The sequence below is a fragment of the Sander vitreus genome, chromosome 20, assembly GCF_031162955.1.
Source record: "Sander vitreus isolate 19-12246 chromosome 20, sanVit1, whole genome shotgun sequence".
Classification (NCBI taxonomy): Eukaryota; Metazoa; Chordata; class Actinopteri; order Perciformes; family Percidae; genus Sander; species Sander vitreus.
Window position 1 is genome coordinate 12,986,063 of NC_135874.1, and position 22,571 is coordinate 13,008,633.

A 22,571-nucleotide genomic window follows, 5' to 3' on the forward strand; every position below is an offset into this window, starting at 1 on the left:
ACTTACTTCACTTCTATAGCAGAACAGCTGGTCTCAAATCTTCAACCTTCTTCTGGGTTATTAAGCATTGATAGGGTGAAATCATTCTATAATAAACTTGGAGCACTGCCCAGCTCATTTTCCTTACGTAAGGGTGAGGTAGGGGAGATGGAAAAAAAGCTCTTACAGCTAGACTGCTCTAAGGGCCCTGGGTTAGATGGGTTATCCCCACAGTTTTTACGAGATGCCACTGCCCAAATAGCCCATTACATCTTCCATATTTTTAACCTGTCTGTTGAATCTGGTGTTTTCCCCAGTGACCTCAAGAGGGCCAAGGTAGTTCCCCTTTTTAAAAAGGGAAACAGCCGCGATCCTGGTAACTACAGACCGGTCTCTACTTTGTGCACAGTCTCAAAACATTTTGAAAAGTTGGTCAATGAGCAATTTAATGAATACATGAATAAAAACAACTTCACATTTAAATTCCAATCCGTATTCAGGAAGTCACATTCTACCGAATCATGCCTGCTGTATTTATCCGACATCATACACAGGGAAATAGATAATGGAAATCTCTGCGGAATGGTGTTATTGGATCTTCAAAAGGCATTTGATACGGTGAATCATGACAGACTGATTGCCAAACTTGAGGCCTTGGGGGCAGACAGCGCCACCTGTAGGTGGTTTAGGTCTTACCTGTCAGGGAGGGAACAGTTTTTATCCGTGGCTGTGTCTTTTTTTAGTGGTGTAATGCCCCGTTCACGTTCATGTTTTAAAAACTGTAATTAAGAGCAGCAGAGTGTAAAAAAACTGTTCACGTCAGCCTCCGACTTATAATTCCATGTTTCAGGAATAACTAACAAAAAAATAAATAAAAATATCCAGTAACATTAGTGAACACTATTAGAATAGATTTAGCTAATTTAAAAGGAATTATACACTATTTGTTTGTATCTGGTTCTGTTCTATCACATACAGGCACGTGAGCTGATGTCAAATTCAAAAGAAAGAGAGAGGTGATCTTTTCTCATAGTGCAGAAACAATTAGTTGATCATTCAATTGACAATATATAACTTGTCTCTCGGAACTTGTAATAAGCATTTTAAGCTATTTTATTTTGTTTTATTTTAACAAATGTTGACTTTCAGCCCTTCTTTTTTAAGCTTTCTTAGTTGCTCTTTCGTATATTCTATGAAGAGGCTGATCCCTCGGTTTTTTGTGTTTGTACTCGGGAGACATACAGTAATAATAATGCACTGTAATATTAAAAACATCTCTTGGACACAATGTGATTATGAAAAATCCCTTTACACAGCTAATCAAATCCAGTTACATAAGTTTATTACGTCATATTGTACTTTCTTAACTTCAGACACATCTACATCTATTTAAAGATCCTTATATCCTCATCATGATTACATTTAAGTTTTTTTCTTATATTGATACTCATATAGTACCACTCCCACACCTTCAGCGTTAGAGCTTCAGGAAAATTTTTTCCTCTTTCATATGTGATCACTATTGTTTTTTTGCACGGTTGCTTTGATAAAAGAGAAGGCTCACAGACTCAGCTTAACCCCCCCCCCCCCCTCCCCCCCCTTCTTACTGCACAGGGGCTGATTATGAAACTATAAGATTTAGCATGTTGTGTTAGCTGCTGTGTTATTTGTTCTTAGTCATGCTCCTGTGAGTCTATTTAAATTTAAGATTATTTTCTGGTTCAATCAGTCTAAAAAAAGAAATGTTCCGTGGGCGCTTTTAAGAATAGCAGCAACAGAGCATGATCTCTTATTCCACTGAAGTATAAATTGACTCCCATCAATTGAGGCGTAACTGCAATCATACAGTCCATGAAATAAAATAAAATAATCTGCAGATGATTGCTTTTAGTTATGAATGTGTAAAATGAAGGAGCTGAAATAAAGCCACATGCAACAGGAATTTGATCCGACTGTGAGGATATATGAGAACCAGTCCATTTTTTGATTTTCTGTCTGTCTGAACTTTGTTGTTGTTTTATTATTGTGTGGCTCCTGAGTCTGCAAAGCCTGCTCCCCTGCGATGCTGCTTCTTGGATTTATTTATGCGGAGAGAGAGGTGGGGAGACAAGCATCCAAATCAATTTCTGCCGGTTGTCATTTACAGAAAAGGACTATTGACAGTCTGTTTTTTTTCTCTGCACTTGTTTTTCACTGTTGTTACTTTGCTGGGAAAAAGGTTCAATGTGGTTTACTTTGGTTCTTGTTTGTTCCTGTTTTTCTTTAGATTTTTCATTTGTTCATGTTTCCCACGAGTGCTTTTCTTCCCGGTCATTTAGATTTGTCTCCGTGTGTATCTCACTTTCTCTGCCTATCACTGTCTTCATTATGTTTGCTTATTGACAGCCTATACCCAAGTTAATGGTGTCTGGGGGCCTGTGTGGCAGCCTGTCCCTGTGATTTGTACTGTTTGAGCGTCTGCTCTGGTGGCAGGTCTATCGTTTCTTTCTCACTATTTGTTTGCCTGCCTCAGAAAATGGCACCCACTTCTCAGAGCACTGTGATGTGTTCCGAAGCTCTGAGACCACCTCGGGCCATTCCCCGCCTGTTTTTGTCGTCGTCCCCCCCTCCCTTTTTTTTTGTTATTGTGTCTGGTAGCAGCGGCAATGCCTGCATGCGGGTAAGAGAGTCCGCCTAACCAATCCAAAGATTTGACCTAATTTTTTAAGCAAAGCAATCAGTGGAACCATCGGCACGTGTCGCTCTGTGCTTCCTCGTCCATCTCCCTCCTCTGTCTCTGTCCCTCTCACACAGCTATACGGCAGCTCATCTCTCCAGCTCCTAAGCTGCTGGACTGGGTTAAAACACTGAACAGCTGCTGGTGGCCCAGCAGATGTGGGCTGTGAACCAGAAACATACTATGCTGTCAGCTCCCATGTTCGGACAGGGTTTGTGTTTCTGTTTGTAAAATGCATTCTGCACATAAAGCAGCTGTTGTTATTTTATTTATTTACTCATTTACATATTTGTGTTATTGAATTGATATTCATGTTATACAGCATATTTCCCATCATACCCTAAAATACATTATATTTAAACACTATTCAACAAATAATTATGGAATGGCCATCATACCTACTCATATATCAGTACTGTAGGTCTTTTTGGAAATAGCTCCAGGGTTAATTATTTTTGTTTAAAGTGAACCTTTTTTAAACTTGGAGTCGGATGATTTAGTTCATAAAATAAATAGATGTTGTTTTGCCTGACCAACAGATATTTAATTTATAATGTCATTAAAATAGAGATAAGGTGTAACTAATCTTCACATTTGAGAAGCTGGAACACGAAAATGTTTGGTATTTTTCCTTTAATCTATTGTCTATCAACTAATCGATTCATTGACTAATTGTTTTAGCCGTAACAGTGGATCAGTATCAAACTGATAGGAATGTTGGTGTATAAACACCTCTACTATGGTGCATTATCCGCTTATATCTGCCAATACATTGAGTTTTGTTATTGATCAGTGCATCCCTATTCCAAAACGAATACATTTATATTTGTATGAGAGTATTTTCATAAAACAAAAAGTTGAAATTACTTTGAATACTTATATCAGAATTTCTACGATGCCCATACAGAGCACCTCCATGTTCCCGTTAGAGTACGAAAGTTCAACATGCTTTAATTCACATGGCAACTAATTACCGCAGTCGTCAGGATTTCAGTATGTAAACCCATAGTTAATGTACCTGAAAACTTTCAACCCCTTCGGACCCGGTGTCCATTGGAATGGTCATGACATATTTTTGTCTCTAAACCAAGAAATACTCTGTAATTGAATGATGTCAGCAATGCTGGTTAACGATTGGATCCTGATTATCCAATCAAAATCATGTTATGACTTTACACGTTCTGAGAGAGTGGCAGACATCGGACAAGACAAGCATGGCGGAGCGACTGCAGAGAGGGAAGAGTAAGTGCCCATTTTCGTATCAAAAATATAAATTTATGTTCATGCTGGCCAAACAAATTGGCTGTCAGTATAATTTTAACTGTTACAAGTGATAATATTTGAAGTTATTTTGAACATATATCCTATCATTAATTTATAGGATTTTTTCAAAGTCCTATGTCCATTGCAATGGACATCAGGAGATGGGCAGGTTTAGCTAACGCTCACGTTTAGTGTCAGTATATAAAGAAACAAAATACCTGTAAGCTTTTCATAGGTAAAGTATGGTGTCACAGTTTATTTATTCATGATTACTAGGGCTGTCAATCGATTAAAAAATGTAATCTAATTAATTACATACTCTGTGATTAATTAATCAAAATTAATCGCATACATAATTAACGGTGCCTGAACCGATACTTTTTAAGAAAGTAAAAAAAGAAAAACAACACTAAACTACTAAACTAAACTACTAAACAACAGTTGGTGACATCAAAGAATGGCTTGTTTATTGATAAGGCCATATGGTCAATTAAATGATTTAATAATAATAATGTATAACAATAACTTATTTCACTAGTAAATTGCTGTTGAACGACAAAAACAACAACCAGATAGGAAAAGGATATCTACAATAACTTCAAATGCACCACGAGGCTGTAGTTTACCAGTTTCATTGAATGCACCGGCTGTGTTGTTTCTCCAACGGCAGCTGCAGATTGTTACATACCGGTGTTGAATCCTCTACAGTAAAACACAGTCAAACTTTACACCGTTTAGCATTAGCTGTCAGCATTGTAACTGTGTTTAATCCAGCTACTAGCTAGCGGTAAGCTAACGTTAGCTGCTGTTGAGTATTGTGTTAACTAGCGTCACATGCAGCAGGGTTTGTGTTTCCTGTAACGTCTGTTTCAGAGCAGCAGAGAGAAGCGCAGACATATCAGTGGCATCAGATTTTCGTCTGTATGCAAACGTCAATATGGAATGGATTAATCTGCGTTAATGTTTTTAACGCGTTTATTTTTTCTCAGATTAATTAATCGAAATTAACGCGTTATTTTGACAGCCCTAACGATTACAAAATTTTAAATATATATTTTTTGTACATAATGTTCTTGTAGACTATAAAGTCAAAGACTTCCTTGAACGTCTTGTAAATGACGCAAGTATGGTTATGTGTTGGAAGTTCCACGATAGTTTACTGAAGGAAAAACTGATTTTTTTTTGTTCAGGTAATCTTATCTACACTCATACATATATTGTGTTCATGTGCATGTTCAGATTGCGTCATTTCTCTATCTTCTTGCAGGCTCTGGGTTTTCCTGGTCATGACCTCACTGCTGTACCCTACCCACGCTGAGATACCCCTATCAAGTCCATGTGCATGTTCAGAACTGTACACAGACTCAAAACCATGCAAACATCCAGTTCCAGATGTTTAGGTCATACCTGATTGATTACTATGTGGAAAAACTTAGCCTTATTTTTCTTAAGTTTTTATGACATTTTACGCCCATCTTGTCGCGGCGTCCATTGGAATGGACATGAAAAAATACTATTAAAAACATGAGTTACCAAAAATGTGTTTTTTCCACTTTGTTTTTATGTTGGAGAGGAGTCAGAATCAGTTAAAAAAACATTTTTTTAACCCAATCAAAAAAATGCGGGTCTGAAGGGGTTAAAGTTTCTCTCTATAATACTAAATATTCATTCATATTCAAAGTTTGGAGAAAAAAGATTAGGTATTATTTATTAAGAGTTAAACACTAAAAGGCTAAACCGCTAATCTCCTTTATTAGGACTGTGGGGGTGTAGTTTGGTCAGATTTGACTGACGGTGGACTGGCAACATAAGCTAACAACCAACAGCTGTCATCAGATTTTGATTAAAAATGTTGATAAATCCTGATTGGTGCTCAAAAGTACATGACATCACTTTTTTCCACCTGAACCCCAACCACTTTAAACCAGTGAAAAGAGCACAGACGGACACAATTTCTCAACTGAAATAACGAAAATTGTTCTAACTTTGGCAAAAACCTTGATCACATAGTCACAATCACAGTCTGCAAGTCATTCAGGAATATTCAACATCCTACTTGTACGGTTGGATGTACACATTTCCCATGATGACAGGCTCATTTTTGCTAATTAGGAGAAAAGAGTTACAGTCAGAGTTGGCCTCTGGGAGTCGTCAAGCACTATTACTTAAAGCTTGATTGCCAGAAGTCGTATAAAACTTATCTGTCAAAAAAAAATTCTTCCAAATCACTTAACGCTGCAGCAGCCACACTCCCTCCCTCACATTTCATCCTGTCAGCTCGTCTGCAGAATTCAAACCACCAGATAAAACACATGTGGTGCTTTGAAGGAGTGTTGATCGAGGCTACTGTAATGGCAAAAATTACATTTAAGCACTGTTCCTTTTAATTCTTATGTTTTCATTAACACATAGCTTTTTCTAAGCATTATCGAAAAACAGTTTGTCTCATCTTATCATGTTGATTCGATCCTGCTTAGCTGCTGAGACAGAGAGTCTGGAAGACGAACCGTAGGCCCTTTGTTTGAACTGATAAGCTACAAGGTCACTATAAACCATCTTCCTTCCCAGATCCGGTCCTCCCTTGTCAGTTACGATGTCCGGGGAATGTGACCCCAGATGTGAAAGTGGGTGACAGGAGATTAGATGAAGTGGGTTTATGACGCTTTGGGGAGATTTAAAAAGTATCTGTCAGGATCTGTATCTTTATGTGCGTGTTTGGCTTTTAACCTGTTGACCTTATCTTGACGCTGCCTGTGAGAAAATGTAAAGTCCTGCTGTAGATAGATCATGTTTGAATTGTCACTCCCCTTTTCTCCAATGTGCATTTAAGCTCAGTGTTTCCCTTCACTCATTTGAAGAATCGGTACTCACTGAGCTGTTTGTGCTTTTTGTGAATCTGTTATTCTTCCTTTATTTCGAAATATATCTTAATAAATACAAAACCCTAACTTGGTTTAGTTCTCCGACTGTCTTATTTGTTTCATTCACTAAACTTTGAAAACTCTACCCCTGCTGGAGCAGAAACTTCCATTACACTACTATTTATCATTTGCATTTGATGGCTGGTGTCTGCTCCTCAGTTATTAATGCTGTCCTTTGCATCTGACAGAACCTCTCTCTTTCTGAATCTCTTTCTATTTTCACTTACCCTCTCACTACTTTTATTCTCTCTATGCCATCCTGCCTCCCTGGGCTTCTCTGTTCTCTCCTGCTCTTTCTTACCTACACTCTGTAGATCTGTCTCTCTGCCCTGTAGACACTCTTTTATCCTCATATCCCTCTGTCTCCCCCTGGCTCCCTGTGCCTGTACTTGGCTGCTTGCTTTAAAAATAGCTTGGCCTAGATTACAACAGCTGCATTGGCGCTGGCACCAGGGGTTGGTTTGACTGGGCCAAGAGAGGTTGCCCGGTGTAACAAGAGGTTGAAGATTATAGGGATAGTGCACCCGCAGCCTATCTGCATGCCTGTAGTGGCCAAGCTCCAGAGTTTGTTTTTATACTGTCGTTCCGTCCATTCTTCTGCTGTTACATCACACACACACACACACACACACACACACACACACACACACACACACAAATATCTCATTTCACTGATCTGTCTGTGAGAACACATATTTTTGTGCATTTATTTTGTGTGTGTGTGTGTGTGTGTGTGTGTGTACGCGTGCACGCGTCCTTGTGTTTGTGTTGCATTGTTTGGTTCATCCATTAACATACTTGTGTGTATTATGAGCATGCGTATTTAAGCCCACCATGATCAACTGTCCTGATTTCCTTGCTGCTGCTCGTCTGCAGAGCTCCACTTCAGAATACAAATTCTTCTCGTCAGTGAGTCTGAGACACAGCTTCTCACCCTTTGAGCATCTCTGCTGCTGCCTCCTCCTCGTCTCATCTCTTATAAAGTGCATCATACACATTAGAGACTGCAGTACATGGAGTTCTTCTATTCAACTAACTGTGTATGCTGCATGTACAGTCTATTCATTTCTTTTTTCACATACACATGAAGAAACCAAGGTTAAAGAGCGAAGATTTCCATTTCCTTAAACTAACCATCTCCTTTGTAGTTTTATGTGCATGATGCAACAAACTTTAAATCAATAGGAATAGGCAACTTGATCGTGGCTTGCACTCCATCCCTACACATTTTGCTACAGTGTATAGCTGAAACATCTGGATTATCCTTGAAGGAATAGTATGCCAATAATTGTTGATATTAAAGTCAAACACCTACTGATACTGTTAGTAACCGGTCTTACAAGGTGGCAGCATTTGAAAGGTGATGTTCATCTGCATTTTGTAAGAAATGAGCAGTTGCTTTTCTTATTTGAAATGGATAGAAAATGTGTTGTATTTTCCAACATGTCTTGAGTCTTGTTAGGGGCGTGCTGACTGTGAGATCCAGCAGAGCGAATTGTGAATGAGGGGAAGAGAATGAGAATTCAGAATGAGGAGGAGGAGGAGAGCAGCAGAATGAGGCCAGACAGGGAGAAAAGTGCTCCATCATTCACAGCGATCCATCCTGCTTATCAGCAGTGACAAGATTGATCAGAGAAGTGCTTTGATGACTGAATACATTTAAATATACATCTAGTGCCCTGTACTGTATGTCAGTGGCAAGTACTATACAGCAGGGTTTTTTTTATTCAGACATACCTCCACAGCCCTATTAGATGAGCTCAAGGACAATCATTCATCATCACAATTTATATTGTTCATTTGCATTTTGTACTACAAGCACATGGAATCCACATATCCCATAACAACTGCAGTCCCCCTGGTTACATGGAATCAAGGAAACTTATTACCGTGACTGTAAAGAATAAAACAGATTCACTATCCAAGCAGCTGACGATGCAGTTCAGGCCCAGGCTAACACGTTACAGTGTCTGATATGTGGCGTTTTTTGGCATTTAGAGGCGGATTGTTCCAGACTGGGTGACTGACTGATGCTGCCTGGTGTAGGAATGTCACAGTCATCCTCACATATATCTCACTCATGTTCTCTGTCTGCACAGAGTAGACAATGCCTGACACACACAGACATAAATAGACCTCATCGCCTACAGCCTTAATATTAATGGCTTATAGGGGACTTAGCTGTCTCAGCCGGCCGGGAAATTATTATTATGAAACGGAGGAAGGGAGAAAGATGGTCTGAGTGATGGAAAAAAAGGCATGGTTTATTGTGCAATGGCATATTTCTGTGGGATTTACGTAATGATTGGTCTTCAGCTGAAGTGGAAACTTGCACTGTATCATCATAATTAAGAGAAAAAGGAGCTGTGGCAGCAGTGGTACAGCTGTCATCATCGGCTGCTTTATTGTAACTGATACATTTTAATTACATTTCTTTAATTTTATACTTTTTATTGATCCCCAGTGGGGGAATTACAAAAGAGCCATGTTACAGTTAATCTCCAATCAACAGGTCAGCACTAAAAGTACAGTACAGCTCACAAAGTTTTCATATCTGACTCTTTCCAGGATCTACAAGGCATCTTCCCTGAAGACACTAATGTCCAAAATAGATGTATATAAATGTTCTGTTAACAGCATGTAGGGAGACAACAGCTTTGGCACTGAACACAGCGTGACTGCCATATAACCATGTTGTTTGTCTGGTATTCTTAGGCTCATGAAGCCACATACCATGTCAACTGAAGGCAGCACTAACTCCAGAGCATACAGTTGACGGGAATGGTTAGGCCTTGACAGGAAGAGTAAAAAACCATAGATGCCTTCACTAACCGTTGTATTTTTTGACGCACAGTGCTGTGGATGTCTGTCAGTGAGCCAGTAATTTGAACCCATGATTTATTCAAAACCGTATTTTATGGTATATGTAGTAAAACAGCTTTTGTATTATTATACTTTGATTACAAGGATAGTATCAGTAAACTATAGCTGTGAATCTTGTGCTTGTAATGTTGCTGGTACATGAGTGATGGACACAATTACAAGAACACCTGTACAGTGTAATGCAGTGGTTTCCAACCTTTTTTTGCTTGTGACCCCTAATACAAAGCAACATCTACTTGCAATCCCCCATCACAAGGCGCATGTGCTTAAAGGTGGTGACACACCACCGAGACGGTCGGCCGTTGGTAGTTGGTAGTTGGGCCCATATATATATATATATATATATATATATATATATATATATATATATATATATATATATATATATATATATATATATATATACACTACCACTTTTTTTTTGGATCAAGTACAAGTACTTACATTTGGGTACTTGCCGATACCGAGTACTGATACGAGTACTTAATAATCCCTCTGGGGTCCGAGGGTGTTTTCAGACACACAGATGATTTTGGCCTTCTCTGATATTGTTGTCAATTAGAACAAAGCAGTATTTTCAGAATACCATGCCTTTTTTCTATTCAAAGCTCAGTGCCTGTGCCTGGACATTTCCCTGGGCTAGCGTCAATACAATAAATCATATAATTACTAATATCAAAATACTGAGTGAAGTTTAAACGCAAAGTCCGATGACATCATTCACGTGCATATTAAGTACCCATGTGGATTTACTGATCCAGCAGAGAGGATGGTTTGTTTACGCCAGCAGCTAAGTTCACAAGATTTTGACCAAATGTAAAGACTTGTGGCAAACTATAACAGTTAAAACAGTTAGACCACGCACCGAGAGCTTTCATTTTAGCCTGTTTGTGAAAACAATCGCTCTTTAAGCCCGTTAAGCTGATGCAAGACATTGGGCTAACAGCGCTACTCCAAATATCAGTGGTGAAGTTTACGGGCAACAGGCTGCTGATGTGCTTTTTCACAAAGCAGCTTTGGAAACACGGTTTCTTTGATGTGGTGACAGCTGGGAATCTCTCGGCACCAGTACACTGAGAAGACGTCGAAACGCAGTATTATTAACGGCTGACAATGGCTGGATGTCAAGTGCAATCATGCATTGGGCAAGAGCCTAGATATTTTTTTTACAGCCAAAAATCTCCAAACGGCTGGCATTGCTCGGAGTAATTGTATGACTACAAGTACGAGTACATGTGCACGGCATTGGACCGATACCCGATACTGGCATCGGCATCCCTAATTCGGTTTCCCTTTTTGAATGACAAATAGACTACCGCCGCCTGCTGGCGTGTAGAGTTATTTCCTCTCATGCAGGCGCACATCGTATGTGATAGTCGCCGTTGACTGCAGTCTTTGCGTTGTGTTCAAACGTTTTGACCAAGACACAGGCGAAGTGAGGGGATGCAAGGTCACGCCACAGTCAGCCTTTGTTGCTACTAGTTCTTTTCTTTTTTTAACATCTGCCTTGTGTCTGTAACTAAAACATCAGTGTTTCACAAAAAAAGCAAAGATTAGAGAAAAACTTGAACAATAAACATGCTAATACAATTAGTCAATTATTCAATCAACAGAAAATGAATCACCAACTACTTTGTTAATCACTTATTTATTTAGTACAAACATGAAACATTTTCAGTTTCTCAAACTTGAAGATTCGCTTCCGTTGTTTTATATCTTTGTAAACTGAATATCTATATCTATTTAAGTCACCTTGGACTCTGTGATTTGGATTTTTCAGTTTTCTGATATTGAATAGTCTGAAAAATTAACTGAGTAGTTGAAAAAATAATTGACAGATGACTTGATAAGAATAATCTTTGGCTGCAGCTTTACATAGATATGACCTTGTAATGTTCAGTTTTTGATATGACTGTTGGATATACCATGATGATGATTCTGAAACTATCAGCCTTATAGCATTATTGTGTGTATTATTTTGTCCACTATCACTACAAACAAAACAACAAAATTGCCTCCACACTTCTCTTGACACATATTTGCTTTTACATAAGACTTGAACGACTATTATATAGCCTAGATGTTCCTTATTATAGGATAATATTATATTATTATATCCACAGCATCATTCGAGGAATATAACAGGCTCTCTGTTGAAATGCAGAGGGCTAGTCAGGTGAATTTTTCAAAACGGTTATGACACATATTTTTCTCCAGCAGCTCGTTGAACATAAAAAATAGACGAAAATACAAGAAAAGGCGGAATAAACCGGACTGTGAATTCTGCAGTGCTCCCTGCACGGTTCGTCAAGCGTTGTAGTGGCGTAAAGCACGACGAAAGTGAGATGGTAATGACGTCAATGTAGAGCCAGAGGGGAGGGCAGGAGAGAGAGAGAGAGAGAGAGAGAGAGAGAGAGAGAGAGAGAGAGAGAGAGAGAGAGAGTGTGTTTGTGCGGCTGCTGCAGCATCACTCGGCAGCGCGTCAGTGCAGTGAGGAGTCCAGCAGCAACTCTTTCAGTTGATAAAACCGACCACAGCAGTCCTCTGGACTTAACCTCAAGTTTCTGGAGGAAGAACCCGAAAAGATTATTTCGACCTGCTGCTAGAGAGGAAGGAGAAAGACTTTTACTCCGTATCGGGTTTTTTCCCCCAACCACAAAAGGGAATGCCATCGATAAATATGAAACTGGAGATGGTGACCATCATCGCCTGCGAAGTAGACACCGAGGTGTTTACATCAGACAAAATGCAGGTACGGTTTTCATTAAAAAAAAAACGCCCGTTGCAACTAATCATCACGGTTGTGTGCCCTTGTGGTGTGTTTGTGCAGCAGTTTGCTCAAGACCGACTGCATACTGCCCTATAGAAGCGCATGCACATCTTGGTGACGTTAAATGCAGCCCTGTCTCTCAGACGAGGATTTTTATCAATGGGAGCCGCAGCTCGCCAAGACTCGCGCCGCGCGCACGGCACAGTTGATTGACGCTTGATGAATTGCAGAAATGGGTAGACAACGGACACGGATCTTTTACGCAAATAAAAAAATCCGCGATGCACCAATTGTTGTATCGTTGTGCAAGTTTTGGAGCATGAGGCATGATGCGCAAGTTGAATGGGAGGGTGGGATAGATTGAATTGTCCATGCAAGGCACATGCAGGAAAAGAAATGAGGCAGTTTTAGACGCAGTGGCGGACAGACCCGCTCCCCCCCCCCCCTTTATCTCTGCTCCTCCTCATGCCATTAGCATTGCAGGTACACAGGTTAGCTGGGATACCGAAAACATAACAATCCAATAACATTCAAAGAAATATTATACACAATATATTACACATTAATCCTAAAATATTATAAATAATCCAACCACGATAGCCTGAGGGTTGTGATTGGTGCCATAATGAATTAATATCAGTGTACGTAATGCAACTGTTTTCCTATAAATGGACTTAACTCAAAGTCCATTTAGGTCACTTTAAACTCAGTATTGAATAACCTGAACACTCCCTACAGTCATATTTTATTGACTTGTCTTAAGAGCAGGTTCAGGTAGTTTGTTCAAAGTAAGCCTAGGGACCCCACCTTTGGTACTGCAACGTGCCAGGTTTGGGTCTTAAAAGGCCACACAGATGGTCTGCCAAAGCTTGGCTCACCCACTAAACCCTTTGGAAAGTCCATGTCAGAATATATTCCCTCACCTGCTGGCTGCTCGTGTGATTTGACGTATCACCAAAGAGACAGAAAAAGAGACGCAGGAAGGGAGCAAGAACAAAAGCAAGCTATAGTGCAGCTCGGACATGTATTCAGAGAGCCACAGATATAGTTCATCACAGGCAGCCAGTATATAGGGGTTCCTTTAGTGCTCTGGTGTGGCGAAAGCTGAATCCAGCTATTTCTTGCATCCAGTAGCAGCAGTTGCAGGTTTTAAGCACCCAGTCACCCCACCTTCATCCCCATAGCACCTTGGTCAGCCATATTTTATCACTTTTTGCAACTTCATGTGCATTGCAAACCTTATAGCTGCCCATTGGGATGTGTGTTTATTTGTGAAATATGTCTTGTGTCTGTCATTAATTGCACAAAGAAATGGCATATAATTGTAATTTGACGTTACTGGCAAATATTCTGCATATATGCACATAACAAACAATGCATTTCAGCCTGTGACCCACCCCTGTGGTCTGCCTTTGCACCAGCGAGACCAGGCAGCTGCTGTGTTTGGTTCCAACTCTCATTACACTTTCTAACCACTGCAGACCAGCCACGGCGAGAGACACAAATGTGTCACCCTGCAGTTGTCCTGTACATAATTACAGGACAACTGCAGGGATAGCAGTCATAATCTTTAAGATTTTCCAGGGACTCTGGGTGAAAAAAAACAGCTGTGTGTGAAACCAGTGTATGAGGTGTTGCTTGTGCAGGATTTCGTCTGTATACAACTGATCATACTCCTGATCATCATGACATATTTTGAATGTCTCTTCCCTTGCAACACAGGACTTGTGCTATCGTTTTGCAAGGGGAGACTCAGATCACACATCATTTATTTCTTTGTGATTTACTTTCTAATTTACTGTACAGCGCTCTGAGATCAGCCATCCTCCCCAGAGAGGCTTGACACAGCCACGGGCAGGACAGTCTGATCAGAACCCATAAAGCTTCCTGTCAAGCAGCTCTTCAGCCCACCTCTCCCAGACTCACCCAAAGAAAAGGGGCTCTGTGTACAAATAAATGAGCAGACATAGGGCTGACTTTCCAATGGCACAAAGAACACCAGTAATCCTGGTTTCTGGCACACAGAGAGTGATGGTGAGCACCGGGGAAGAGGGCAGATTAATAAAGCAGGGCACGTGGGAAGCAGCCTCTGATTGAGCTCACCTCCCTGTCAGCCTGCTCTTGTTTTTATTATCATCCAACAAGATCTGAGCCTGTCTGAGGCCCCTGTTTTTATTAATATCTCCAAATCTGAAGATGAAAAACAATAATCTCAAGGCTCCTGTTTTTTTTGCAAAGCACTTGAGGCGAACTAATACGGTATGTGGATTGCTGCTATTTATAGACACTTCACGGAACGATTAGGCAATGGCAGTGGTGCTTGAATGGGCGACGTGAAGAAAATAAGTGAATGGTGGGTTTTTAATTAGAGGAGATGCTGTGCGACTGGCTGTGGTGTTTTGGAGCCATTGTTTTGACACGGTTGATATGTCTTGCCTTGGCTCCATCCCAGCTGGTTACATCATTAATGAGCCAAACACAGAGGCTGTGGACAAAGCAGGTTGTTGTTGTAATAAAGGCAGAGCTGGTGGTACAGTAGGCTTTCATACCAAAGTGCTTTGTATCCATTTTGGAGAAAACAAAAGGACTATTGTTGCAGTGAGGTGCACCAAGGCCAGAGCTGTGGGCAGACACTGTAGTATGTGTATTTTCGTCACAACACTATCATTACCTGGAAAATGTAGCAGCATCAGCAGATGATAGCACAGGACACATAGTGAAGGTCATAGCACGTTGGCAGGCAGTGAGTGTATTACAGAACACAGAGCGTGACGCAAGCCTTTACACTTACCTTGCATGCTTGATTTATGCTGGCGTTTACATGTAATTTATTTATTTATTCACTTCGCCCATTTATTTGCTCTTTTTATACATGTATGAATAATTACTCAGCCCATCAACCTCTTTTTCTTGATAAGTGCCTCTCTTTCTGCAGTCTGTCACTGAATTAAATGAGTTTTAGTTAGAAAGCATTGGGAGAACACTGCATTGGGAGAGGATTTTGACATTAGGACCCATTCACACACTATTATAGAGAAACATGTTATATAAAACACTACAGAGACTGCATTGCAAGCCACAAAGGACAGCTGTTTTCAACTTAAGCCTGCTCTCCCACACACAGACGACTGTAGTAACACTGACACAGTCACATACTCCAACCACAACAGTGAGTCAGCGGACGCACAGACCTATAAACACCTCTGTCAGCAAACACGCACAACTCCTCGTCGAGGACGCCTGGAGAAGTTTCCGTCCACCTGGGTCACTTTCCTTTTTTTGTCCTCCTGTCTGTCTGTCTGTCTGCCTGTGTGTCTATTATCTGTCCCTTGTGTCATATTTCCGTTCTCAGGCTTTATCGTACCAAAAGTTATGCTTGTTATGACGAAGGAGGAGAGATTTGATAACTAATCTGCTGTTTGTAGTTGTAGTGATTCAGCTAACTCCTGTGATATTTTCATTTTTTCCCAATGTCTTTTTTGATACACACCCTTACATAACGTGCTGTCACTGGGTAAAGCCCTTTAATTTGTGACGGTTATTTTGAGCCTCTAAGCAACTAGTCTTGCATTGCCAGTGACGGTGCCCTTGCAAAATAGATAGCGGAGATAGCGGAAGGGGAGGGAGTCAGGCTTTATCCCAGCAATGTATATCCAGTAAGCCAGACTACTAAACAACAAATGAAGTGACAGAACAATGTATCATTGTGTAATTTTATAATATATATCTAATATAATTTCATTTATTAAATGTGTAGAATGAATTAATGGCTTTGTTGAGGGTAATCATTTTTTATCTGCAGATTATTTTCTCGATTAATCATTTGGTTTACAAATATTGTGGAAAATGCCCTTCACAATTTTCCTAAAGGCCATGGTGAAGTCTTCAAATTGTTTATCTGACCAAACATCTAAAACCAAAAGATATTCCGTTTATAATCACATAAGACAAAGAAAAGCAGAACATTCTCACAAAGATTATATTTGGTGTTTTTGCTTTAGATTAATCAGTTAACAAAATTTGCTAATTTCTTTTCTGAAGAAGGACTAATCCAATAATCGTCAAATTGTTTCAGCTCCAGAGCAGACATTGCTCATATTATCTACATTAGAATCAAGTTGAAGTATCATCCTAGGCAAGGCCTTGACAGTTGTTTTACCTGTCTCAATTGACTGACTTGATCTGCTATTAATAATCGTTGGCCATTTGGTAAGAAGTCTATATCCACGACGTTCCACTTCCAGGATTGCTCCGTTGCCGCCAGAAATTCCGCCGGATGTCACTCTTTTTGGCCAGATGTCCGGTACCTTCTGCTTCCTTTGTGTTGGAATTTTAAACTCCGGTGGATTTCTGAGGACTATGGTTAACTGCTCCTCAGATCTCTGCAGGGTAAATCCAGACAGCTAGCTAGACTATCTGTCCAATCTGAGTTTTCTGTTGCACGACTAAAACAACCTTTGAACGTACACATGTTCCATCCAAACAAGTTCCTTCCAGAGGCTATTTTGCCGTGGCGCCATTGCTCCGTCTGTCCGTCTGGAATGTTGTGTGGACTAGCCAGACCCTCCTCCCCTATGCTGTGGAGGAAGGTCTGGCAATACGAGACTATTTGGTTAGTAACCAATTTTTTCTGCAGTGTTTTATTATTTAGAGAAAGGACACCGAAAGACCTCTCACTCCTTACTAATTAAACATGAATCAGTTCTGAATTTTAAGATGATCCAGGCCCAGCATTTCAAAACACTGCTGTGATGCAATTTTGACCAGTTGTTGAGGTGAAGGCAAGAGGCAGAGGAGCAGAGGCAGGACAGACAGGATGGATGTTGACGCTGAATATATCATGTTCTATGCTGTTAGGAAACCAGATCTGCGTCTTGGCAAGGTTGATCGATCCTGGGCCAGAGCGGTGGGCTCAGGTGTGCCTGCTCCCCTAGTCTGGGCACTCAGCAGGTGGAGATGGGCAGCTCACATTGACCTGAAACCTTAGAGAAGTGCCGGGGCTCAGGTGTCAGCTAAAGGTTAGCTCTGCGTCCGTTAGAGTGACGTAGAACAAAGGACAGTCTCCTGGGTGGGGTGTCCGGTTACAGTGTGTCCAAGACGACACGGCTATGAATTGATGAGCTTAGAAGCAAAGAAAAAGTCCTCGCAATGGAATGTAGAGGCCCACAATTTACTCCCCAAGATAGAAGATGGGGAAACAGCATCATACAATGATTGGCCTTTGTTATTGAAATTACGAGTAGAACATAATTTTCCTGTCAGAATTTCCAATACAATTTCCAGTCCAACACATACAGCTCTGGAAAGACAAGGTAGTTTTAGTGCTTAAAATAGTAGTGCCTTAGAAGAATACAGTTGGGCTTCAGACCATTGTGTCTACAGCATACTGCAGGCTAAAGGCAAACTTTATTAATGTTGTTTCAAGCTGAGTTTTTCTTTTTTAGGAGCATAAAAGTGCTGAAGCAATAAGTCTATAAGTCAATTCACAGAAAATTAATCGACTACAATTTTGATGATTAATTATTTATTTATTTTAGTAATTTATCAAGCAGATATGACTGGTTTCAACTTCCAAAAAACATGATCATTTTCAGATATTTTCTCAGTTTTATATAATTGTAAATTGAATATCATTACGTTTTGGATTATTATTGCTTAGACAGAACAACAGTAATAAAAAAAACAACTTTTGTTTCTGAAGTAGTGAAGAATTTCTATATCTACCTAGATTTAACCCGAGTATTCGGATCTTTTACTTACTAAAAGTAGCAATACCACAGCAATACAGTCCAGCATTCAAAATTGTACTTGTTACTAAAACTACATTTTACAGTTGTCTTTTTTCATCAATGATATTGCATGCTGATATCGCCACAGTCAGCATTTTGACAGCGGTGTTGCCTTGTCTCGTCATTATTATCGTTAATGAATTTAACACAGAGGTGTTTGTTAAATGTTTCCAAACAGGATTAGTGGCTTGACGGTTAACGTTGAAGTATGGATTTATTGCGGGGGTATTTTTCCAACAGTAATGTTATTAGTTAGCAGCACACTAAATTAACGGACCCAGGATGAGTCTGATCAGTCTGTCAGCTCCGAGATAGTCTCACATAGCCAGACCCATCTGCACAGCGCCGCGGAGGAAACTCCGATTATGTTCTGCCTCTGTTTAGAAGTGGTGAATTTACAGCTCACAGAAACTTAATATGATATAGTGTCTGGCTTTTGTTTGATATTAAGTGTCTGCAAAATGGATTTTATTGAGTTTCATCTTAGCGAAATGCTCTAAGTGAATTAAGAGCCAGCGTTATGGTAGCGCCTTTTTTTCCCCAACAGTTGTGATGTTCCTGTCAGCTATCCAGTCATGCTCCAGGAAAGTGAAGAAAGGTTTGCTTGGTATATCCAGCAATCATGTAAAGTTGGAAGCAGCAAAAAGTGTACCACAGTCAAAGCCAGTAAACCCCCCACCCCTTTTTTTTTGGACGTCAATTTTTTCCTCAACCTTTTATTGTTCGGCCGTTTAGTTTTATTCACAGTTTTTTAATATCCAATGCTTTCCAAACTGACCAAATGCTCCAAAATCCAAACACCAAGTTCATTGGGTACCCAGGAAACCATGTGTGAAGTAGATTGGATGAACAATTCATGAGATATTTCAAAGACAGACCACACACACACACACACACACACACACACACACACACACACACACACTTTATTAGATAGATAATGTGGCTAGAAACTAAAGCTCTGAAAATATAGTGCCACAAAATAGGGCTGGGTGATGTGGAGAAAACCAAATATGACAATATGTTTTACCAAATACCTCAATATTGATATTGTGACAATATTGTAGGGTTGACTATTGGTGCTTACACAAAATATTTACACAATGAGATATTTAATAAATAATTATCAATAATGTGGATATAATGACTAAGTCGGTAAAGGCAAATAATAGAACAGCTCATTTTACTGTAATGCAGCCTGTAAAACCAGGAAAAGACAACACTTATTTCATATTATTATGATATCCAAAATCTAGTCTCATATCACGGTCTTGATATATTGCCCAGCCCTATCATAAAATGAACAATATTTCCTTCTGAAATGCAGTGGAGGAGAAGTATTAAAATAACAGAAAATGGAAATACTCCAGTAAAGTACAAGAACCTCAAAATTGTCCTTCACTTTCCATCACGTTCGATACTGAAATCTGAACTGCATTGCACTTTGCCAGCTGTGCAGAATTACTGAAGCTTTGCTTCAGTAATGCTTGATCATCAGCTGGGTGCTGTGATGCACCGATTGGCAACAGACAGATAGGAAAGAGGGCAAAATGCAACAGAGCAGTAGGACGAGATGGTGGTGAGTAGAGAGAAAGAGCTCATCTGTCCGTATGCTGTGGTATCCTAAGGTAGAAGCTGCAACATCTCTTAGAAACCTTATGTAATGTTGTGTAACGCTTTGGATTACCGTCGCCTCTAAGTGTGTGAATCTGCGTGGCAGACTATGTGGACACACATGTTAATTGTGTGTGTGTGTGTGTGTGTGTGTGTGTGTGTGTGTGTGTGTGTGTGTGTGTGTGTGTGTGTGTGTGTGTGTGTGTGTAACCGAGGCATACGTGCTGCTGACTAGGAAAAGCTCCTGCTTCAATAAAAACCATAATGACCAGATTGGTGGTAATAGGATTAATGTGTCCTCATGCTGTAAACTGATTTCAATCTCTCTGCTGTGGACACACCAGGTGCTTTCCGACCGGATAGTACTTGTACTTTTTAGAGGAAAAGTACACTTCTAAGCAGTTCTAAGAACTACTCTTCCACAAAATCTTTTTTTTCCGTTTGCATTCCCACTGGCCAAGTGGCCATAGGGACTGGTAAGAGGGGTAAGGGAGTGACGCAGGCACGGCAGCGGTCTTTATAGCACTAGACCTTAGCGCCACATACAACAACAACAAAGCAGCATTTCGTCCATTCTCGTAGTAATTCACGTAAGGTTTTGCTCAACACAGACGGGGCTTTATTATACTCGGAACAGACCCCGCCTCTGCCTGCTGCGCTATGGACGTGTGTGTGTGTGTGTGACTGTGTGTGTGTGTGACGTGTGATGTGTTGTGATATTTAAACAAACACACCTCCAGCTCACAGCGAGGTGTCTGAGCATGACTGGCCGAGCTAGCGGCCGGGGCAGGCGCTTGCTGGCTGTTGCCTCACTTCACAAAGCTTCTCAACTCCGAAAACTTTGAAGCAAATTGCCAATTCGGCATAAATTTTCACAAGACTGCCTATATTCGAAATCTAAACAGTTAATTTCTCGCCTAAAACGTTGTCAGAAGTGAATTTAATGATGAATAAGATGGTGAAAATTGTTAAAAATGTCCCGTTATTGGTAGTTGCTCTGTCTGCAAGTTCCGAGTTGGCAGTGGGCGTGACTGATAAGTTCCACCAATCAAGTACACCTAGGAAAAGGGAAAAGGGAAAAGACCCTGCTCTGAAGTAGGAGCTAAAAAAGTACGCTACTGCGGCCAGAGGAACTTAAAAATCCCCAAATTTTTCCTGTCGGAACACGACGAAAAAAGTGTTCTAGGAACGTTTAGTTCTAAGAACTGCAAAAATCCCTCTGGTCGGAAAGCCCCTACTGTCCCAGAGGAAGCGGCAGTGTAGCGCGGCAGTGTAGCGCGGCAGTGTAGCGCGGCAGTGTAGCGCGGCAGTGTAGCGCAGCAGCGTCGGCCCCTGCGATACCGCTCCCTGCTCGAGCTATTGATCCCACTGTAACAACACTTATGCAGCCCTCATGAGTTGTTTTTGTTGTTGTTTTGTAATATTTATGATTTGCTGCTATGCTAATATTAATGGCTGCTTTGACAGAAGCTGCATTTGCCTGTGTGTCATGAGTGTTGGGTCCCCACACACACAATCTAAGAGTTTATCCACTGATATACATTACGGCCGCATTTTCACCTGGTATTAAAATCCAATCTGAGTGATCCGTTCACAGGTGGACAGCTCTAAGTATGTGTGTTTACACCTGGCAGAAGAATGTGTCCAGACATGTATCTCTAGTATAAAGTACTAGAGACCCATACTTGAGTAAAAGTAGAAGTGCTCTATCAAAAAAGTGACTTGAGTAGAAGTTGAAGTGCTCTTTAAGCACCACACTTAAGTGGAAGTATTCAACATTTTTTGTACTTAAGTATTGCAAGTAGTTTATTTCAAAATGTACTACTCAAGTACTGAAAGTAAAAGTACAAGTATTGTGTTATGTAGAAAGCAGTCAAAAGTTTGAATATCATTATTTATATTATTTCAAATGTTTAGCCTAAAGGACAATCACAATTCCTTTGGCTGTAGCAGCAGTATAAGGAATGATTCGTAACAATTTTATAATTGTAACTGTTGGGATTTTAACCCTGTGAATGCTGGATAATATGTATTAGCTGCTCCAGGGCTCCTATCAGAGAGCACGAGTCACCAGGTGGAGTTCAACTTTTTACTTGGTAGTAAGTGCATTACAGGCAGTCACAAGCTGTACATTGCTGGATATATGAAGGACGTTTCTGAAATAAACCCAAAAAAGGTACATTAATGTCACAGCTGTTATAACTACTATTATCTGATATAACAATGGGTTATTAATCACTTATTAACAAATACTAAAATAAAATGTTCAATTATCACACTGTGCAAGTAAAATGAACATCCTCTCCAGCACAGTAAGGATTAAAGCCCCCAAAAAACATATCACACTAACTAGTAGCATGTGTGATGAACAGTGGAAAGTTAGCAAGCTAGCAAAATACAGATAATAGCAGCTTAACAGGGTCAAACGGTTAACATTCAGTACTCATTGCAGACTGAAACAACTCAGGAATAGCTTAATCTGCTGCAACAATAACTAAATAGAAAGAGTACAAACTTACATCGTCTCTGACTTCTGAACAGGCAACCGCTGTAATAAAAAGAAACACGACGCGATCTCGGGGATTTCTTACGTAATTAGCGTACTAACGTAGCCATAACTACACACAACGTAACCT

The 22,571-nt window shown here is 40.2% G+C and overlaps 1 protein-coding gene across 3 annotated transcripts in view; it reads left to right on the plus strand.

Moving 5' to 3' along the window:
• The window catches only part of rcan3 (regulator of calcineurin 3), a 46,973-nt gene that overhangs the window by 9,788 nt on the left and 14,614 nt on the right, over window positions 1-22,571 (plus strand). Inside the window, exon 1 of one of the 3 annotated variants that reach the window (XM_078277146.1) lies at window positions 12,215-12,514. The exons of the other annotated variants lie outside the window; for them this stretch is intronic. Within the exon in view, the coding sequence (XP_078133272.1) occupies window positions 12,428-12,514 (87 nt within the window). The 5' untranslated portion in view covers window positions 12,215-12,427. Of the gene's footprint in view, window positions 1-12,214; window positions 12,515-22,571 lie in introns of those variants that run through there. 3 annotated transcript variants of the gene reach the window in all.